At 35.8% G+C, this 24,186-nt stretch overlaps 1 protein-coding gene across 1 annotated transcript in view; it reads left to right on the top strand.

Annotated features, from left to right (window-relative positions):
* The window catches only part of LOC149222277 (uncharacterized), a 361,030-nt gene extending 349,181 nt beyond the window's left edge, over positions 1 to 11,849 (top strand). The window contains exon 6 of the mRNA XM_089385348.1: positions 11,821 to 11,849. Coding sequence (XP_089241474.1) covers positions 11,821 to 11,834 — 14 coding nt within the window. The 3' untranslated portion in view covers positions 11,835 to 11,849. The remainder of the gene's footprint in view (positions 1 to 11,820) is intronic.
* Positions 11,850 to 24,186: the final 12,337 nt, after the last annotated feature.

Below are 24,186 nucleotides of genomic sequence, written 5' to 3'. Positions count from 1 at the left end.
AGATACAATTTACAAAAAGGGACCTTCAGAGTTTTCTCTTCCGCTTCTTTTTTAACTCTCTAAACATGAAAAATATGTTGAGTTTCACCTTTGTCAAACTCGTAAAACTTAAATGACATAGGACTTGTCACCATGACGAGATGAATTTTCTCCTCCCTAGGACTCATAAAAATTACTAGGATGGATTCATCCAAAGGATGAACTTATATGGCAAGAATATTCTATCCCCTTCAAGCTTGCGATAAAAAATATATGGGGTACTTGCCTGAAATGGTGGGGGAAAGAGTGGAAGTGATCATCTCTTGTATTTTGTAAAGGCAACATGTCACTCTTGAAGATGACACTCATATGTTGCTCGTATCAGGTTTGGGACACCCTCACTTAGTCACTTACCTTCTTGGGTTACGGAAATCCATTTTTGCCTCTCATATGATTATATCATTTCGTCATCATGACCTCTAATCCTATGTTGAGTCAAATGCTGCCAAAATCTAGAGTCGTGTCGCCAATATGTTCAAGAGAAGTCCTATTGGCAGTTCTTTATCGCTTATACAGTGTCTGACTTTCTTCCAAAGTCCTAGATCACACTTATCTCCTCTACTACATCCTGTTGTTTCGTGTCGATGATGTGGGATTCATTATGGCCCTCCTTCGATGAATAACTTCCTATCGACTTCAGCTCATTATTCGAGAAGATGATCTAGAAACTCCCTTCCAGTAACTCAGAGCTTTCATGCCTTAATGGAAATTTATTCACATTCAACAATAGGTTTATATCATTGACCATGGATCGGGTGATTCCACAGGTGTTCAACTTCAACTTCATTATTCACATTTATGGATTGTGCTTATTGTACACTTGAGATCCATTGTCATTATTGGTGGTTTCTCTCATGCATGTTAAAGTTTTACATCATTGATCAATAATCAAGTGGTTTTCTATCATGTTCGACTTCAACACGTCTATTCACATGCTAGAATTCATACATTGATTGGGTTGAGACGGAGTGCAAGACCCTAGATTTTGTCTGATAAAATCCAGATTGTGTGGAGTTATGAGTTATTCATGATTGTACACATGCTTCCTCTAGACAGATGGCTATGAGCATACTGTGGGTCCATATTCATGATTCTTTCTATTCAAATGGTTGTGATGATACCAAGGATCCATACACATGATCCCTTCTATTCGGATGGCTGCATCAATACCATGGATTCATGTATTATTAGATGCTTATTCATGTATCATTAGGCATGATCATCAGAGATTTCATATATGTGTATGATTGATTTGCATGTCTCCTTATGATGTTGTTCTCACCCTTGCACTAACTTGTAAAGCATCTCAGTCGACACTCCCTATTCTACCTTCATGATTTAGGGGGCATTTGTTACACAATATTTTGCCACACCTCCTGTTCACTTCCTGTTCCATATCCTGAAGTGCCAAAACATTAACTATTGTGCAACATATCCATCTGTTGACAGTGCTGGACCTGCCAACATGTAAGGGGATCTCCCTGGTAAAAAGTCCCAATTAGACCTCATACCATTTGTGTAGGAGTCCCAATAGTGGGTTGTATGGTAATGCCTTGACCATGGTTTTGCACAGAGGCAAGTAAGATGTCTCTATTGGTAGTAGGGATGTGACAACTGCAACAAGCCAAGGAAGGTGCATGAGAGGTTCAAACACATGGGGGTTGAGATGAGTGCACCCCTTGGAAACTTGTGATAGCATGGAGTTAATAACAGTGGCACACATCGCGATCGGGTTCAAATCATCATGGGGCACCTTGGAAACTTCGCGTGAATAGCATGGAGTTAATAAGGGAACATGTGAGCAAAGATGCATCACAAAATGGAAGGCAAATTAGCTAGCAATCCAAAGTTAAACCAACAACACGTTTCAGAAAGATTCATACATACATATACATAAAACTCCATACATTCATCTGTAAGGAAACAAATACATATATCATTTAGAGTAAACCAGATAGCATAGAATACAATACAACATATGCATGAAACGTGTTGGCTCTGTTATATTAATAAGTGTAAGTTCCAGTCATACAATACATCCATGTCTAACCACTAGTTTCGATAGCAGAACATTACAACCACAACAACTTGCTCCTCCAAAGAGATATACTAGCTCTGCACAGTGGAGAAGCCAAGGCTCATTACAATACTATCCAAGATCTCTCTAAGATAGTCCTATTGAAAGCTTGGTTCACCAAAAGCCCATATAATAAGTTATGAGGGACTATTTATAGCAAAGGGTGGGGTGACCCTTGACATTCCCCTTTGAGACTGTTCATCTACCCTCATGACTCTTCATCTACTCTATGATTGTTACATCTAACTATCAACACTTGAACTTCCACTTGACAAGACGTTACATTATAATGCACATGTGCCCATGTGAGACAAAATGGCTTGAGAAAGTCATGCAATGCATCACTAACACTCAGACCATTATTGTGAGACCAACTCTTTGACATGCTTGTGATGGTCGAAGGTGGTGAGCTGATGCCAAGCTTGGTTTTCTGTGATGGTGTCAATGAACTCAATGGTGACATCTTTCTGAAGCAAACTCTTGCCTTCGTTGAATTTGGGTGCACTAATATAGCTCCTCTGTCCAACTCGTCTAATAGCATGTGCATGGTCATCCTAGTGCGACTGGACTAGAAAAATGTTGATGCATAGTGTCTACATTGCTCTCCAAGCATGTGCTAGTGGCCGTGCACATCAACTTGTCAGAGTACATGTTTAGCTCCAGTTAGACTTGCTTCTTGTCTTCACCTTGGTGAGTGTGCCGAATGGGTGGGATCACATGCATGCACACAATGACATGCATGCCACTGTATTCCCTTGCATAGGATCAAAAACACTACTCACCTTTTCTACTCTATGCTAGCTGCTGGGATGGATCTATAACTTTTATGTGTATAGTTTCATTTGTGAGTGCATGTTGCACCCCCTTTTGTACCTGCTCTTGCTGCGACTCGTCCTCTTGTCTATGTAGCTCTTGTTCTTCCTTGGGTTGCTGCTTCAGCACATGCAACTCCTTCTCTGTTCCATTATCTGCCTTCACGCGATCTTCATGTCGCACCGCCACCTCATAGCCTGAGTCTCCAAAGTTGCTTTCATCACAAGTGGATCTGCTTGAGCTTGCAACTTTGTTTTGCCTCTGTGTTGTCAATAACCTTCCTCTTGCATCTGTTGCATCCAATGTGATTCCTCGAACTACTGTTCATGATGTTGCTTCCTATGATATTGCTTCTATCACATCTTGATGTCCTTGTCTATGAACAACTTGATGTCGTTGTGGGTAGGCAAGTTCATAGAAACTTGATCGACTGCATCCCCAAGTGTGATCTGAATGGTGTCTTCGACTCTAATCTCTTGGAAACTATTATACCTCTGATGCTGAGAGGCAAATGAACACCTGTCATACTTGGATACATGGAAACACTCATGGCAAGAAATCTGTCAGTCGAAAACCAAAACAAACTTGAGAACTGACTTGCAACATACCTATGTGACTGATCATGAAGGTTTCACAATATTCGCCGGGAGGTCGAGAGACTAATTGCCAAGACTGCATAAGGCATAGTCTCGGCTATTAGGAGGTTGACTGACTGTTGGAACTGTGCAATGCACAGTCCAGCCTAGCCTACTGGCGACTGAAACTGCATAATGCACAATTTTAGTCAGCAATGACATGCAACCAGAAAGCTACATTGTGTAGTTTCTAGGGCCAACAGGATACTGCCTCCAAGAATTGTGCAATGAAATCCTAGATGTCAGTGCCTGGATAGACTTGTGCAATTTCTGGAGGGAAGGTAGAGACTTCTCTTTCGGAAATGCATAGTGCTAGCCAGGTAAGGCACGGTTCGGGCCAAGGCATCCCAGTCGAGTTGACGGACGACTAAAAACATGAGAATTTTGAATGCATGGTGAGATGAGTGCAAAGGAGAGTGAATGCTCATTCATGCAAATAGCAAGTGTAGGATTCAGAAAATGGGAAAGCATGCATGTGTGTGAAGTGAGTCGCCACAACGACGACCATCCGTGCAAAACAGTGTCATGCAAGTGACAACAGTGAGATGTAAACGAAAGCTGAAACAATGCTAGTATTAGCTACTATGTATCAAAACAACAACACATGCTCACTGAAATCAAGTAGACAACATTCGTACGAAGCGAAACACAAAAAATGCTAGAAACGTAACGTGAGACATGAAAAGCGAGCTTACCCCGAAACAACTGTTGAATGTGCTAACGACTCCTAGATGAAATGTTGGATGTCAGAGCTACAAGATCGACGTGAGGAATGATCTCTGTAGCATCCGGTTGATGAGTTTCGATAACATCGAGGTTGCAACCTGCATGCCACAAATCTAGGGAAAGCGACACTTGGTGGGAGGTTTCTGAAATGATACTTGCATGTAACCTCCAACTACTAAAAATACATCCCTGAAACAAGGGATGGCTTTGCATGCTACCTTGGGAGGAGTAGCCCATGCATGCAAAATAGTTTTGCTCGGTCTCGGAGGGAACTGGTTAGCTCAACTGCACATGCAACAGTCTGCTCAGCTGGGAGGAAGAAATGCGCATTTTTGGGAGGGAGCTGGGTTGTCTACCCAGAGGGATTGCACAATTTCTGGGCCAAGAAGCTGACTGCTACCCATAATTGTGCATTTTCTGGGCTACACAGCCCTGTTGGGATGAATTGTGAAATTTTATTAGTGAATAGTGATAGACAGATTTGCGCAATTCCTAGAGGGAAGGCTGGTTACCCTCTAGAACTGCACAATTTCTTTAGGGAGATGCTCAGCCTGCAGCTAGACCAAGTCTGGTGAAATAGCCTATGAGGGGGATGCAACAAACTTTGATGGATAGGCTGCCATTCTGCAAGAAAATCATTGAATCTTGTGTACTTGACAAGACAAGACATGCTGCTATGAAAGGTTGGTAGGGAGGCTCCAAAACAAAGCTAAGGAAAAAGTTTGGAGGGTGGTATTTGCTACAACACCATATATTGGAAATACTAAGGGGGGGTGAATCAGTATTCCTTAGCAATTAGCACTTTTAAATATTTTCAGAGCATTAGTTAATTTTGAATTATTATTAATACTTATGCAGTAATAACAATAAATAAAAGAACATAGTAGGCACAAGAAGTTTAGGTGGAAAACCCCCTCCAGGTAAAAAACCACCAAACGCTTTTCTAATAATTTTTTTAATCTTCAACCGCAACTGAAATGAAAGAAACAACTTCCTAGAATTCTAGAAAAGAATTCTTCTCCAACACCCACTGGAAGGACGCCCCAATGAGCTAGTTTCTTTAATAATCAACTGAATGGATGCCCAACACCCTAGCGAGCCACAACTTGCCCTAGCACCACCCTACCACCCTAAAGTGTTCACAAACCCCAACTTGTAGGCCACTTCATACACCTGCCTAACACCTACCTGCCACCATATAATGACTGAAATAAGACAAGATTGTGGATTCCCAAACCAGGGACAACAATCCATGATACAATAAGATGTACAATGATTTTCGTGTACTTGGCCAAATACCCAATCACTCTATGACCTACAACCCAACCATGACATCATCCCAACGGTGACTCCTATACCTCCCAACACTACCTCTTCGACTCTAGGCAGAATGACTCTTTCACAAATGACTCTTTTATAATCTTTACAATGACGAATCCTTACAAATGACTCTTTTACAACTTTACAATGATGACTCTTGGCCTTAACAATACTTCACAATATCTGGATGGTGGTAATGTATTCAAGGATGTCCCATTGCAATGCTAGTTTTGATTTGATACTTCTGCTCTTGAATTCTTTCTTGATGTTGTATTTGAATTTTCTTCTACCTACGTACAAAATTTTCCCAGTGAAACCAATCCCAAAACAAAACAAAATACCCTTCAACTTACCTTTGCCTGCAAAACACATGTAAGTGCATAATAATGAATAAATTAAAATTAAAATTACAATGCGTACTAGATGTGTGCTTGTCACTTTTGTTGTTGACTTGATGGAGTAGTAGACAATGACTCCCACTCTTGATATAGGCCAAGACTCTATGCAAAACTATATCCAAAACTGACCTAAAGATATATACATTAAAAATTGATGGCAGACCTTAGAATTTTGATGGACCAAGTTCTAAGTACAACAACAGAGACCATTCTATAAACTATGACAATACAAGTAACATGAACTTACAACATCATATAGATTTAGCAGGCTTGGTGTAGCATCAAATGTGTAGTATCAAGAATAAGACATTAGAAATGTGGTATCAAAATCAACTGTGACATATAGTGACATAGAGATATAACCGAGACGTTGTATACACTTACGTTGTCCTACAAAAACATATGTCAAAGATTATACTGAAAATTAAAATATAAACACTAATCATACATACCTTGCTATAGGAGACTTACCCTTGACTGTTGATGTGTGGTCCTTACTGCAGTGATCATTGAATGCATTCTTTTTCTTTTCTTCTAGGAGCTCGATATTGAATCTGTTGTATCCATGTAATTTTGGATCTCCAGTGTCTGAAATTTCACCTTGTGGTAGCCCTCTGAGTCCTCTTCCGAAACCCATAGGTTTGATCAAGATTGGATTCTTCAAGAAAGAGTTATGTCCAATCGCCCATGATGACCTGATTATAGACTAGTTCAATAGAGCCAACGTGTACGAGGTGACATGTGTCACTATTACAACCTTCAACCATGGAAAGGCTACCCAACAAACAACAGTCCGTCTTATTTCTATCACTATTTACGAAATTTGAATCCAATCCTCAGAGAGAAAGTTATGATGATTTTCCCAACGTCACCTGTTTGACAAGGAATTCAGGAGCCTAAAAAATCCTAATTGCCTCAGATAATATCTCCGAAAATATAGCAAAACAAGGTCTGAAATTCGGTCATGAGGTTCATCAAGATTGCGGCTCAAATGGGTTTTAATTGTAGCTTCTGAAGCATTGCAAAGCAAAGGGTATAGTGAAAATTCCACAATGCCCGGTTTGAAGCCACAAAATCCCTACTAGAGGAGGATATGAGGGTCACTATCTATATGAATATCTTGATTTGAGAGGGTCCTTAACAAGTGAATGTTGGAGGGAGTCTAGGGGAAAAAAACATTATTAATTATTGAATATTCAATTACCACAACAAATTATGAGTTCCATGCCACAACCCCATAGGGTTTTAGCCCACCAACTAGGGTTACTAACTCCACACATGAATATCTCTCAAACCATGAAGAATTATGTGGTGTGCCATATATCAACGGAAAACTCTCAACAAGTGGAATCCATCAATGCTTCTCTTTCCTTGTTGTTTTCCTTTCATTATTTCTTGAGAGATTCTTCAATTCGCTTGTATTCTTGAACCTTGATTTTAAGGTTGAGGACCTGTTCTCTTTTTTGTTTTCAATTCATCTTCAAGAGCGTTGAAATGCTTCTTCTCGGCTTTGAACTCTTTGATAACTCTGATCACTTTGTTTTGAAATTCGACCTCAGCCATTTCTTCTTCTTTGTCTCCTTCTTCGTCAGGTTCCTCTTTCTTATTATGCTTGGCCATAAACAATACTCTTTCGTTGTATTCTTCTTTGTTATCACTGTCTTCTTTAGATGAGGAACTATATTCTTTGGTGAAGAAACTTTTCTTAAACTATTTCTTCTTGCCTTGCTTGTTGAACTTCCTAGGACCTTTATTTCCATTCGTAACAGCCTCATTTTTGTGAGGACATTTGGTTGCAATATGCCCAACCTCACCACAGTCAAAACATATTAATGGAAGTTTACCTTTGAATTTTCCCATACCTATTCTCATTTTCCACGTGAAGTAGATGAATTCTTTATTTGAAAGTTCTTCATCCTCTTCTTCCTTTTCTTCATCCTTACAACTGCAAGTTTTTGTTTTCTAAGTCTGCTTGTCCTTACCATTCTTCTTGGATGCGGAAAATGTTGTTTCTAAGTGAAATGTGCCATCCTATTCTTCAATCCTCATTTCATATGTTGTAAGAATTCCATGCAATTCATCTATGATGAGATTGGTCATATTCAATCTATCTTCCAAGAAAGATACCTTAGGGTTAAATATTGTTGGCAAGGTTCTGAGGATCTTGTAGACAATTTTTTCATTTCAATAGGTTCTCCCAAACCTTCCAATATATTTGTTGTTTCATCAACATGTTGAAAGTATGTAGCAATATCTTCATCTTCCTTCATTTTGAGTTTCTCAAATTTTTCCCTAAAAATTTGAAGCTTTGCTTCTTCCACCTTTGAGTCACCTGCATATATATTTGCAAGATTTCCAGATACCTCTTTAGCAGTTTTGCAACTCAATACCTTAAGATAAATAGATTAAATAAGCCTGTTGATAATACGATATTTAACATTTGCATCATATACCGTATTTTTCTTACCTTGTTCATCAAGGGTCGATGTGAAGCCTTTGTCAATGATTTGCCATACTTCGTATCCTTGCGCCAACAAATGAACCTGCATTCTTCCACTCCAAAGTGCATAGTTATTTCCATTGAACAAAGGAAATATATTCTTAGGATACTCCATGATTTCCTTCTTGTTTTTAGACTACTATTGAAGGAACCAAGCTCTGATATCAATTGTTGGAAATACTGGGGGGGGTGAATTAGTATTCCTTAGCAATTATAAATTTTAAATCTTTTCTAAGCATTATTTAATATTTAATTATTATTAATGTTTATGCAGTAATAATAGTAAATAAAAGAACACATTAGGCACAAGAATTTTAGGTGGAAAACCCCCTCTAGGTCAAAATACATCGAACACTTTTCTAATAAATTCTTTAATCTTCAACCCCAACTAAAATCAAAGCAACAAATTCCTAGAATTCTAGAAAATCATTCTTCTCCAGCTCACACAGGAAGGACACCCCAACACCCTGGTTTCTTTAGTAAGAAACTGAATGGATGCACCAACACCCTAGCGATCCACAACTCACCCTAGCACCACCATACCACCCTGAAGTGTTCACGGGCCCCAACCTGTAGGAAACTTCATACACCTTCCTACTACCTCCCTTCCACCCTATAATGACTCAAATAAGACAAGACTATGGATTCCCAAACCAAGGAAAACAATCAGCGATACAATAAAATGTACAATGATTTTCGTGTACTTGACCAAATACCCAATCACTCTATGACCTACAACCTAACCATGACATCATCCCAATAATGACTCATATACCTCCCAACACTGCCTCTTCGACTCTAGGCAGAATGACTCTTTCACAACTGACTCTTTTACAATCTTTACGATGATGACTCTTGGCCTTAACAATACTTCATGATATCTGGATGGTTGTCATATATTCAAGGATGTCTCGCTGCAATGCTTCCTTTGATTTGATACTTCTCCTGAATTCTTGCTTGATGTTGTACTTGAATCGTCTTCTACCTACAGGAAATTTTTTCCTAGCGAAACCAATCCCAAAACAAAACAAAATACCCTTCAACTTACCTCTTCCTACAAATCACATGTAAGTGCATAATAATGAATAAATACAAATTAAAATTACAATGCATACCTAATGTGTGCTTGTCACTTTTGTTGTTGACTTGTTGCAGCAGTAGACAAAGACTCCCACTCTTGATATAGGCCTGGACTTTATGAAAGACTATATCCAAAACTGACCTAAAGATATATACAATAAAAACTGATGATAGACCCTAGCCTTGTGATGGACCAAGTTCTAAGTACAACAACGAAGATCATCGTATCAACTACGACAAGAAAAGTAACATGAACTTACAACACCATATATATTTAGAAGAATTGGTGTAGCATCAAGAATATGTAGCATCAAATGTGTAGTATCAAGAATAGGACATCCGAAATGTGATATGAAAACTAATTGTGACATATAGAGACATAGAGATATAACCAAGACCCTATATATACTTATGTTGTCCTGCAAAAACATATGTCAGAGATGATACTCAAAATTAAAATGTAAACACTAATCATACATACCTTGTTGTAGGAGACTTACCCTTGACAGTTGATGTGTGGTCCTTACTGCAGTAATCCTTGAATGCATGATTTTTCTTGCCTCTAGGAGCTCGATATTGAATCTATTGTATCCATGTAATTTTGGATCTCCAGGGTCTGAAATTATGTCCTGTGGTATCCCTATGAGTCTGCTTTCCAACCCCACAGGTCAGATCAAGATTGGATTCTTCAAGGAAGAGTTATGCTCAATCTCCCACGATGACCTATTATAGGTTGGTTCAATAGAGCAAACTTGTACGAAGTGCCACGTGTCATTGTTGTGACCTTCGGCCCTGAAAATGATACCCAACAAACTGCCGTTCATCATATTTCTATCACTATATACGAAATTTAAATCCAATTCTCAGAGATAAAATTATGATGATTTTCCCAACGTCACCTGTTTGACATGGAATTCGGGAGCTTGCAAAAATCCTAACTTCCTCAGATCATATCTCCAAAAATATAGCTAACCAAGATATGAAATTTGGTGATAGGGTTCATCACGATTACAACTCAAATGGGTTTTAATTTCAGCTTCTCAAAATTCACATAAAAAATGTTATAATGAACATTCCACAATGAACTGTTTGAATCCATAAAATCCCTACTAGAGGAGGATATGAGGGTCACTATTTATGTGAATGTCTTGAGTTGAGAGGGTGCTCAACAAGTGAATGTTGGAGGGATTTTAGGAGATTCTTTTTTTATTATTAATTATTGACTATTCAATGACCACAACCAATTATGAGAGCCATGCCACAACCCCATAGGGTTTTAGCCCACTAACTAGGGTTATTAACTTCAAACATGAATATCTATCAAACCGTGAAGAATTATGTGGTGTTACATATATCAATGGAAACATATGGACTAGTACGATCCATCTAGAAGATCCTTGACTCGGAATGGAGTAAGTTGTCAAGTCAAAATGCCCATGCAAGATTGGAGTAGCCCCTGGTGATGCTTGGGTTGACATCAATGACAACCACTGATCAACAATATGATATATAGACCAAAACCTCCCAGAAGAATCAAAGGAAAACTGCCCTAAATCCATTTTGAAGAAGGCTAACTAAAACCCTAAATTTTAGCAATAAGCATTTTGCTCCACTGCCTATCGGTGTTGATGGTAGGTTGAACTGTTATACACTAGCATTTCCAGCATGGGTTTTGATATGAAAACCCACATTGAACCTCTTATGGTAGATTTTTCCAAACTGGAGGAGAAGCTTCGTGGACTAGAACCTTCGAGAACAACGAGATGGACATTGGTTGTTTTTAATATGGTCGAGCTCTCCCATTTGGACCTATTGATCTTATCATCATGGGATTTTGCCTTGATATGTGGACCTTCCTCCCTCTTTTTTGGATCCCTAACTCCCTCTCCCTTCCTATAAATTCACTCCCTTCCATCCCCAAATGGTTGGTCATTGATTGTTGCATTCCTATGCTGAGATATTACTTACGTGCTACCCATTCTAGCTTGAAGAAGGAGTGCTTGAATGGTCTTTTCTTGGACTACACATCCACCAAAAGGAGGTATCCAACATTAAGGCATAGGTTGTATGCTTTTCTTTTAAGATTATTAATATATACATCTGATGTTCACTTTCCATAATTGTGTAAATGTTTATGATTTTAGCTTAATACTCCATCTATTAAGTAGTTTATGTTTGATGTATGCCATATATATTATTTTATCTTACATAGCTCTTCGATCTTCCTTGCAGATACTGAAATGTGAAGAAAAATTAAGGAGAGAGGCCTAGAACAAAAGAATCAAAGCCATCTCCAAAGGATTGAACGATTATCATCAGAGCGAGGTAGGTTTCTCCTTATCTCTGCATTTGTTAAACATAAACTCGGAAAGTGTTTGTTAGTTAGTTTAGTTTGTTGCTAGACCCACTCATTTTTCTAGAGGGATTGCCTCTCTTTGTAGAGGGGATTTACTTTCACAACACTAATATTGTCCTAGAGGTAAGGAGAGTTTTGAAAAAGAAAAAAATGATGTTACAATTAGAGAACAAGTGTCAAAACTCGGAAGCCCGAATTTGAATGTTTCATAGAAAGTTTAATACTCTACAACAAAAGGGACTTCCAGCTCGACGAAATTCCATTGGCCAATTGATTTCACTGGAAGGCTATCAGCAAAAAATTTATCATATAACAACAGACAAAACCAAATTTTCCAAAGTCAAAGGGACAATCAATGGGAAAGAATTCCTAGAAGGCATAGAGTATGATCTTTTCAGTCAACATGAAGTTAGCCATTTTTTCATCACAAGGCCAAATTTGTTGGCATTATGAATTATGTGTTGTCCTTGATGACAACCTACTTGATGAGTTGTCCTTTTCTATAAATCTACTTGATGAATATGTAAATAAGATGTGTCTACACGTGACAGAGAATTTGATCAAAGGCACAACAATTCAGAGGCAGAAGAATGGAAAAGTTGAAATTTCAAGAAGTATACGTGCACTTTGTTAAGAAAATATGCATGCAAATGTAGGTATGAAGAAGAAAAGGCGTGTACAATTTCCACACCATGGTTTTGTAAATACCAAGGATCCTTACCATAGTATTGCCCTATGGTATTGAGCCCAGTAAAAGATCTTTTGATCCCGTCTAAGAAAACCATCAGATGGAGTATGGTTGTGACTTGCGGTATTGGATAAAGAATAAGCTATATAAGGAGATGAAGATCAAAGTGGTACGGGTGTGCAAATGATGAATATCTTAGGAATAGTTAGATCTGAAGAAAATATGCTTGTAATGGACTATTGAAGTTTTGCTTGATCTAAAAGTAAGTATGTACCTGAGAATTTGATGATGGATTAGATCCAATATATATGAGATGACAATCTTCATTATGAGGTGATTTGATTTGTGTTGATAGCATCTTAATGTGTGTTTTTTATGTGTATCCCGAGATCTGGGTATGTCTAAATTTTTGTGTTGCAGCAAATGTTTGAATTTGAAATTGTAGATAAATATGCAATTTTATAACCTGCAAGGCGTGTACACACACAAGGTGTGATACTGGTAAGTCACATATATATGGGTTTATTTCCTGAAAAGCGCGTATAAATGTGGGTTTTATTTGAGGAAATCGTGTAGTGAAACTAGGATTTTGATGAAAAGAATGGTTGATCAGTCTAATCAGTTGTGATGTGTTTATGTTATTTGTCAATGAACTCTTTTTGATGATTTGGGCTTAAACAATAATGTTTTGATTATGAAATAACTGATTGAAGTATGTTGAAGATACTTTTTGTTTGTGATTGAAGTTCAGTAAAGGTTCTGTGGTTGTTTTAGAATGATGTAGTAGATCTGAGTATGATTCAGTATTTGATTTCAGAATGACAGTGGTCCAGTGTTCAGAAATAAGTGATTTAAGATCTATATGTGGGTATGCTTCATGGAAAGCACGTACACACATGGGTTTTCTACTGTAAAGTAGTGTACATATTTTGACATATGGTTTATCAGGGTTTACAATAATAGAATTTGGTTTATGTGATGTGTAGTATGTTGATTGGTATTCTAGTTACAATGATCTGACTGTTCTAGTTGTTTAAGTTGATTGATTTGGGTTTCAGTTGATTGATTCATTTGATTAAGTGTTTGTGTTGATTTAGTTGTGTTAGAGATTGATGATTGAGTGAAAATATCAATTTTAGTTTTGATGATTGGTTTTGGGCTTAAATGTGGATAGTGGGTCCAGTATGAAAATTTGATGAAATGTAGCTTACAAGTTGTGATGTGTTGTAGTAGGTATATCCAGTATGAAAATTTATGAAATGTGGCACCCTAAGGTGTTTAGGGTTGGAGCCTTTAATGAGGGAGTTGAATCTTCCTTCCAGTGGTAGCTGGTAAATCAGATCAGGGGGTTGGAGCTCCCTCTCAGTGGGTGTCGGTAAACGAGATCACAGGGTTAGTGCACCCTTCCAGTGGGTGCTAGAATGAGCAAAGTTGTAGCCTTTTGCAGGTGGGTGCCTGTGCGCTGGTATGGGTCTGCACCAGTACAAGATTGTAAGAATTTTTTATTTATATTAAAAAGAAGACAAAGATGAAACCAATGGTGGTTTTTTCCCACATTGGGTTTCCATCTTAAATACTGGTGTTCATGTGTGTTTCTTATGTCTGATGGCTTATTTTGTTCTTACTGCACATGGTCACTATCTATTTAATGTTTAATGAAGTAGTGACACACTGTCTTAAGATAAAAAAAGATGAATTAATTGAAAAAGTAAGTTTATTGGATGTACGCTAGTTGTCTGAATAACAATTGCGCACATATGTGGGTTTCCTTAAATAAAGTCGGGTACAAAAATATGGATATGAAATTAAAAATTTTAATGATTTGAAAATTCTAATTCACCACACCACCACTCCCCCCTTAGTGTTTTTCCCAACAAAATTTTGAAAAATACATAGAAGTCAATGAGGCATATAGGAAAGTAACAAAATTTTCTATCCTAGACGAAAATATATGGGATAAGTTACTTGAACTCATTGAGTAAACATAATGCAAGGACTTCAGTGACAAGTCATAGGAAAAAGAGTAGTAAGCTGAGAAAGAGGAGAAGAAGGCAAAAAATTCAGTTAGAGGCAATAGTCATCAAACAAAAACGTTAAATTGTGTGTTGATTATTCGAATAAGTTTAAGAATAACATTTTCTAGTTCTATTTTTGTAAATAAAAAACAGTTTCATATATTATCTAATTTTGTAATAAATTTTGGCTTAGATATAAGATATTTTTGGAATTAGATTCTATAAGTATTTGGTAATTCGAAGAAGTCAGCATTGAACACTTGTAAGGAACCAGTAACATGTTTGTAATGTTAAACGCTATTTCTGAAGATAATTGAAGGATTCTGGAATCATTATGAACAACTTGTGTATCTATGTGAGTTTGTCTTGTTATCAATTATGTTTTTCATATTTATTTCTGCACATGTTCAAGGTAACATAGAAGTTTGGGCAAGGCTAGATTGAATATCAATCTCCTTGAAAGCTCCTGCAAAGTTATAATTATTAAAAGCGATTAATTAACTAAACAATGTATTAGTTAATTCCTCTGAATCTTTTCATTGTTATCTTATGTCATATTTTGAATGTGTTTTGTTTGGCTATATAAAACTTCTACACGCATCTATTGGGTATGATAAATTAAATGTTCAATATGAATGTTTTACTGTTATATACTTTCTTTATTTTTTCTTTTCAAATCAATTCAAATATTAATTATGTTAGGAATGAAAATCAACCCTTCAATTTTCTAATAAATAATTATAAATTACATTTGTTTAAAGGTTTAATGCACTGGTCATCCTTTTAAATCAAAAACTTACTTTAGATGCTTTGGCACAGTTCCCCAACCTAGAATTGTCTACAAAGAAACAACATCAGATTGGCGTCGTTGTTGGGGAATAAAGATTGAAGCCTTTTTCCCTAGAAAAACTATCATACTTGCCTATTAACAGTGAATAAGAGGTTAGTAGGATTAAATACTTCACCTGGAGGTTCTACATATTAAATCTGGCTTCACGCAAGCATACCAGATCTTAGTCAAATCCAAAGATTTTTCTCCTTTATCAGATCCAGAGAGATTGGTAAGAATTGCATCTATTAAATGTAGGTTAGAAGATTCTCTTGTTTCTTCTGCCTCTGTTTTATCTGAAATACCTTCACAAACTGACCCTTCACAGTCAACTCCAATACCTGCTGAATTATCAAATCTTCCTCCAAAAACTTTAGAAATCCTTTCTGTCGAGTGATAAAAAGGGTCTTTTTAACCTCTATTTACCCTACATTAATTATCAATCCAGGTACGATTTTTTATCTCAAGAGTGTACTCAGTCTGAAGCGGTCACTTGTTCAAGAGTAATGTTTGCAGTATTGTGCTTTACAAAAGTAAATAAATGACAAAAACAAACTCTAATTGTAATGGCAAGAAACTTAAATGCTTTGCAATTAAATCATCCATTCAAGAAACTATAGCAATCATCAGTCAAGGATGCAGTAATGATAACTCTTTACCCCGTAAACTGATGTAAATGAAAACCAATCAAAGGCAAGATCTCCAATCTGAGAACTTATACAGCAGTAGTCAATGCTCGTTACAGTTGTAGATCTTTCTATCCACACCAAAGCAAATGCTAGAAATAACAATTCAATTAGCAGAAAAGGAACAACAACTAATTCTATTGAAAAGATCGAATATCAAAGCTTAATCTACAGAACTGAATTAAGCAACAATCTTTAGCTAATAAAGGAATTGAACAACAATTTAAGAAAGGAACAGAAATACCTAAGTCCATAGAAATTGAGTAGCAAACTTAATCAAGTGTAAACACACAACGACTATAGAATCAGTAATCTTATTCTAGCAGGCAGGACATTAACCACAGATATAAAGGAACGACAATTGGAGTTATAATGGAACAGTACTCAAATGAACAACAATCGCGATTGTAAGTGAACCGTAGCTAAATGAACAACAATAGCAATCTGTAAATGAACAACAATATCTGAATTAGATAGTGCGATATTATTTCAGAATGAACAACATAACATTTTCAGTTGCAAATAATAATCTTTCTATTCAATTACGAATTCGATATAATAGAGCAATTCAACAAAATGTTAGGGAACAGAAGATTACTAAATAAAGCGAATTTAAAGGAATGCAAAGGAAATCAAACCACACACGACTGTAATTGTAAAATAATGATACAGAAAGCAAATGATCCACTAGGGCTAGGCCCTTAGCCACCAGGGAAGCACCACTACGTTTACTCCAAGATCAGATAATGGAACAACAACTGAGTTATATATTAATCATAAAGGCAGAGTTATAGCTATCGCTCTTTAAACAGAGTCGATGATCAAAGTTCAGATTACAACAACAAATTCTACAAATCAACAATAATATCTACCCCCCTGGGCTAGTAGCGCTGTCCCTTTTTATAATGGCTAGGCGGAAGTATCAAAAATACAGATAAGTCTTGAATCAGCGATCCATCAGGATCAAAGGATCTTGAGGGATTCACCATATCTTCGATCTTCAGTTATTGTTTTGTCCTCTTGTGTTGATACCACGTTTCCTTTTCCTTTTCCTAGACCCTGCGCTCCAATATTGATTTCCTCATCTGGATGTGGTTTCCTGTTAAAGGGACAATAGTTGCTTCTGCTTTGTCTTTTCCTCCGAAATAGTGATTTTCCATTTTCTTCACTTTCTACATAGAAAAAGACAATAATTAATCATTTTACATCAATCACAAATCTCCTTAATTCTATCATAATCCTCTAACATATTACCATCTTAGAATGTAAAGGAGTTATGATTTAAAGGAAAAGATAAAGAAATAAATGGTAAATACATACCTTTTCCAATGCTCAACACTTTCTAGAGGAGTAGATATGCAAACTTCACTATTAGTTCATCCGCTTGAGGACTTTGAACTCCCTTATTCCCATTTGGAACCTTTTGACGGTGAAGAAGATCCTAAACTTTCTCTTTTTGAATTTAAACCAGTTGATTTTAAATCTTCTTTTGTACCTACTTATCCATCTACTTTTAATAAAAGTGGAGAACTTAGTATTTATACTAATCACCTAGATTTCGAGGATCCTGAAAAGGTTTTACCTAAAGTTCAGAAATTGGTTATTAATCCTCAATTCTTCCAGAAACACAAACCTTCATCACAACCATCATCCAGTAAATTTATTTCTCCAAAAAATAAAACTCCATTACAACATCAAATGGTTTGTTTTCAACCAATTGTGGCAGTATGCTATGCAACATTAATTCTTCCACCAGTAGCCTAATTTCATGCTTTTCCTGATGGGAACTTAAAACATTTACCTAGATTTATGGAGAGATTGAGCCATTTACTAAAGATCCCCTGAATGCATTTCTATATTTTGCTGAAAACATGAATATTCACCACGAAGATGTCTACATAAGAACTTTTGTTTAATCATTAGAAGGATATGATAGAATATGGTTTAGACAACTACACATTAATTTTATTAATTCATGGGTTGAACTAATAAACATTTTCTAGAACCAGTCGGGAATAAAAAAGGATCAAGTTTACTATTTAGCATAATTTGAATATTTGAGAAGGAATCTTGGTGAACTTGTTGCTAATTTCATTAAGAGATTCAATAAAATTTATAACAAGATGCCCACATATTGTAAACCTTCAGTCACTACTACTAAAGTTAGGTTTTCCAAATCATTTGAAGATGACTTTATCATAATTCTTAGGGAGATAAAATATGAAACTTTAGCAGACATGAAAAGTAATGCAATTGAATTCGATGCTAATAGGTCAACATCTAGTAAACTGAAAGCAAATGAAAAAAAGGTTGAAAAGAAAATGAAATCTAGAGAGGAAAGCACATCATCATCAAAGATTAAATATGAAGAACATAAAATTGATGAAATAACCTCACTACTTAAAAATATGTCTAACAAAATCTCAAGAATGGAAACACAACCTAGAGTAACCCAACAAGTTGCAAATAGACCACAAGTTCAATATAAAATACCTTTTCAACCTCAAATTTTTCAAAGACCAAATATTGATCAATGATTGATGATCAAGATCTTGAAGAAATTGTTCCTATCAATACAAATGATATCAATTATTTTGAAGATCCATCATCTCAAAATGTTGTTGTTCCAATCAGTCAAGATCAGTCACTGATTCAAAATCAAGAAAAATCTCAAATTTTAAAGTATCAAGCCTTTTCTAAATTCATCATTGTTGAATTAAATAGAAGGTATGACTTAAGACCAAGACTAGGACCTGGTAGACCGGTCAAAAAATTTACCTTTGGTGAACCTCAAGTAAAAGCAACCGAAACACAAACATCATCAATTCAACCATAGAGTCAATTATAAGAACAAAATACTTATGAAAAATTTGTTCCAACTATTTTTAATGTTGAAAAAGAGTTAGAAAGAGTTAAAATTCCAATTCCATTATCTTACCTCTCCAAATATCTAGTTTATAAACATCAATTCTCTAAATAAATTCAATATTCAAGTTTTGATGCAAAGGGGGATGTCATTAGTTTACAGGATGAAAAACCTTCAGTTGTTTTTGGTCCTAGTTCAGATATGATTGATGAAAATTTTCCTCATTTTTATGTCACTTTGAAAGTTCATGATTACCTTTTATACAATTATATGTTAGATTCTGGTGCTTCCCATAATCTAATGCCTAATGTGATCATGGATCAACTTCAATTGCAAATAACTAGACCATATCATGATCTATATAATTTTGATTGCAAGAAAGTATATTTCTTGGGATTAATTAAGGATTTAGTTGTAACACTTGCTCAAATCCATGTCAAGGGTATGGTCTTGGACATTGTTATTACAAATATTCCCCAAAGTTTGGAATGTTATTGTCAAGATCTTGTAGTGCTAAGTTAAGGGGAAGTCTACAAATGGACATGTCCTATGCTACAATCCCAATCTATGGAGGTGAACATTTAAGGATATAATGATAAGTAAGATTCATCAATACACTTTGTAAAGAAAATCAAGCAATTAATCATCCCATTTATGCAATTGATCAATATTTTGGATTCTTTACTTTAGTTTCTAATGATCTTCAAAACCTTCAAATAAACATTGAAGAAGCTGTCAATACCCCTCAATTTTCAAACACTAACATTTGGAAAGTGTATTTTGATGGGGAATTTTATAAAGATGCAGTTGGGACTGGAATTTTAATCATCTCTCCTAATAAGAAAAATATAACCCAATCTTTTAAATTAGATTTTGAAGTCACAAACAATGTGGCAAAATGTGAAGCCGTAATGTTAGGGATGGAGTTACCTAAGAGTCTGAAAGTTCAAAACTTGGTAGTATATGGTGATTCATAGTTGATAGTAAAAAAATCAGAAATATTTGTTAAACTAAGCATCCTAGGCTTACAAATTATAGAAATGAAGTTTAGTATTGTGTAGAAAATTATTTTCAAGCCTTAAATATCACATCAATCCCAAGAGAAAGAAATATTCATGTTGATGCCTTAGCAATTTTTGCTAGTTCTTTGAAAACACCCGATCCTTTGCAATTACATTATCAAATTGAAGTAAAATACAGATCTTCCATTTCTGATAATCTAAAACATTGGCAAGTTGGAAGATGATGAGTAGTTAAATTTTGTTTACAAGAAATAGATGAAATTTATGCTTTACATGTTGAAGAAGAAAATATTGATGAAATCAAATAAAATGAGGATGATATAGATTCACATTTAAAACAAGAAATTGTTGATCATGATAGCATTCAATTATCAAATAATTACATCCCAACGGGGTTAGTTCCCCTTGAAATATTCTTTTTATCATAATGATGTCTCAAAAAATTCATTGCTAAATTCACAACAAGAGGATGTTTAGGATTGTCATATTGGTAGTCCTCAAGAAATCATAAATGTTAAAGTTTTTGCATCTTTACCTCAAGAAATCAAAGACAAATATATCAATCTTTTCAAACATTATAGAGATATGTTTGCATGGTCATATGAAGAATTGAAAACCTATGACACAACCATTATTGAGCATAAAATTCCTCTTAAACTAGAAACCAAACCATTCCAACATAAATTAAGAAGAATAAATCTAGTCTTGCTTCCAATCATTGAAAAAGAAGTAAATAAGCTATTGGATGCAAAAATTTTGTTCCCTTAAGATATTTTGAATGGATAGACAACCTAGTGCCTGTTAGGAAGAAAAATGGAGAAATAAGACTGTGTGTTGAATTTAGGAATATGAAAAAACTATCTTTAAAGGATAATCATCCATTACCAAAGATGGAACGATTACTTCAGAGGGTATAAGGTTATAACAAATTTCAATTTTAGAAGGTTTTTTTTTTTATATAACTAGATTTTGGTTAGTCAAGAAGAAAGAGAAAAGACAACGTGTAAAACTCCATGGGACACATTTATGTATGCCAAGATGCCATTTGGTTTAATCAACGTTGGAGAAACATTTCAAAGAGAAATGGATTTGGCATTTGTTGGTAAGATAAATAAATTTATTGGCATTGATGATTTAACTGTACTTTGTTATTATGTTGATAAACACTTGAGGAAAGTTTTTGAAAGTTGTAGAAAACATGGGATTTCTCTTAATTCCAAAAAGTCGCTTTTTGCAATGAAAGAAGGAAAGCTATTGGGACATATAATTTCGAAGGAAAGAGTTTTTTTTTATCCAAAAAGAGTTTCAAAAATTCAGGTAATCAATTTTCCTAGAAACAAAAAGGAAATTCAGTGATTGTTATGAAAAATAAATTTCTTCAAAAGATTTATACCTAATTATGTTGAGATTGTGAAAGATATTACTTATATGCTTAAAAAGGATCATGAATTCAAATGGACAATCCAAGCTAGATATTCTTTTTCACAAATCATGAAGGCAATTTCAGAAGCCCCAATACTAGCTAGTCCAGATTACAATTTTTTTTTTATTATCTTCTCCTTTGCCTTAAATACTACCATATCAGTTGTTTTACTAAAAATAAATGATGATCAATATGAGAAACCAACTTCCTTTTCCAGTAAGGTGATGAGAGATGTTGAACTAAGATATGACATTATAAATAAACAATCTTATGCCTTAGTACAAGCTTTGAAAGCATTTAGGATTTATGTCTTAAATTCTCCTATAATTTCTTATGTTCCCAACAATGCATTAAAAACAATTCTAACTCAATCTGATATAGATGGAAAGAGGGGAAGATGGATTTCTAAGATAATTGAATTTGATCTAGACATCAGACCTACCAAGTTGGTGAAAGGGTAGTGTAGAGTAGGTAAATTCTCGATGCGGACAAAGAGAATTTCTCTAGCCCGAGAGAGTGGGTCTAGCCACAAAAAACAATCTAATGTAAACTTCCTTAGATTAGAATCCAATAAGAGGGCCTACCTCTTAGAATGCTATTTCGTTTGATGATGATCCCGCTTCCTTTCATTTGTTCCTTTAGATACCTGAAACAAACACACAAGAGACAACAACAAACATGACAGCGTACAATCGCATTCAATCTACTTAAAAATTCAAGGAGTCTTTAGCCAATAAATGGAACATAACATTCAATGTACGAAATAAACCATTAGTTTTATTGATATAACTTCAGAAAGAGATTACAACCAAAGCCTTGATGTTTCAGGTCTCCTTCGATGTATCTGAGTTCCCACACCTCTGCTAGCATCTCATGGATAGCCCCAACAAAGGAAGTTTTAAGGCTTCTTCCCTTTAGCTCCAAACCAAACCAAACACACTATTCTCCCTTCAAAAACATAAACTAGAAGGCTACAAGCTATAGATATCTTGTTGGTTATTCAAGCTCCAAAAATAATAGTTCGGCTTGGAAAAGGAGGAGTTTATATAGTTTTGATGGAGGGGATATGGTTCCTCTTATGATGGGAGAGGGCTTATGGTTTGTTCCATATTTATAGGGGAAAGGAGCCCAAACTAACTTCCTTGGCTCTATCCAACCCAACCATTTACCATACTTTCATTCCATGAAGCCTCTAGAGTTGGAAGCTTCGACTCCAGTTTTAAAAACTTTCCAAAAGAGGATCAATGTGAGTGAGGAAGGGCTCACTTGCACCGTACGACACTAGGTCTAGTTTCAAACTTTGAAAATCAGCATAAGGAAGGAAATGATCACTCGCGCTGGTCTTGAAAACTGGGATTGAAGGAAGATTCTTGGGAAATGATGCAAGAGGGGACTATTTTTCTCATAAATAGGGATGTAAAGGCATGCTCTTCATGATGGGAAAGCATATAGAGTTCACTGTAGAGGTCCTCCACGATTGAGGAATGGGGAGTATAGGGACTGTGACAAAATTCTATGTAACAGATACCCCCTAAACCGTGAAGTCTGAACTATAGTGAGGGGTGAAATGCTTTACAAGTAGATGCGTGGAACCGAAGAGCATCGTTTGAAAACTTGCAAGCAAGCACAGATACATTTACATGACTGAAAACTTTGATAAACGATAGATGAAACGTGGTATGGACACGACCATCGAGAGAAAGATTGTTAGGCCCCTATACTACTAGTGTAACCCCTTATTGTTATTAGTACAACCCCCTCATTATATTTTTGTACCCATGTAGTCCCCATATTGTTATTATTGTTCCCAATAGAAGCCAACTATTGTTATTATTGTGCCTTACATTATTATTGTTATGTTGGCTCTGATTATATTATGACCCCTTAGACTCATATATATAGAAAGGAGGTCTTGTCATTTGTATCATCCAAGAATTATTCATTTGTGTAATGTAAAGGAGGTTTCCCCCTCGAAGAGGCTTATTTCTAAGGCATTCATCTCTCTTTTCTATCTTTTTGTGAGATGGTTTCATAACATTTGGTATCAGAGCTTTGGATTCTAGGGTTTCGCTGCTCCAAATAGGTCATCGTGGAATTTGCGCTATAACTTTTTTTCTGCGAAGTTTCAGACGCTTAAAAAAAAACCCATTTGGGTTGAAATCGTTCTGATGCTCATGTCCGAATTTAAGAGATTTTCACGCTACATTTGTGGAGATATGATCTGAGGAAGTTGGCATTTTTGTAGACTCCCGAATTACAATCCAAACAGGTGACCTGGGGAAAATTGTCATAACTTTTGTTTTGAGAATCAGATTGAGATTTCGTAAGAAGTTACAGAAAGAGAACGGATTGTAGTTTCCTTTGTATATTTTTTAGATCCTAAGGTCAACACAGTGACACGTGGAACTTCATACAAGTTCGCTCTTCTGAAAAGGTATATAATCAGGTCATCTTGGGAGATTGTGCATAACTCCTTCTTGGAGAATCTAAATTCGATTAAAATGGTGGCATTGGAAAGAGGACATAGAGAGCTACTGCATCTCGCAATTTTGGAACTAGAAGAACCGAAATTACAAAGTTATAGGCATTTCAAGATCGAGCTCCTAAAATCAAGAAAAGGCAATATGAAGAATTTTGATGGCAAGGATCTGGTAAATTGGATACTTTAGATGGAGCAATATTTTGATCTACATGGTGTACCACTATTACAAGA

Source organism: Pinus tabuliformis, chromosome Q (genome assembly GCF_031772625.1).
Source record: "Pinus tabuliformis cultivar Carrire ecotype Pingquan chromosome Q, CPIR1, whole genome shotgun sequence".
In the NCBI taxonomy this organism is placed as follows: Eukaryota; Viridiplantae; Streptophyta; class Pinopsida; order Pinales; family Pinaceae; genus Pinus; species Pinus tabuliformis.
The sequence above is the reverse complement of the archived record's forward strand: the minus strand, read 5'-3'. Positions and strand labels throughout refer to the sequence as shown.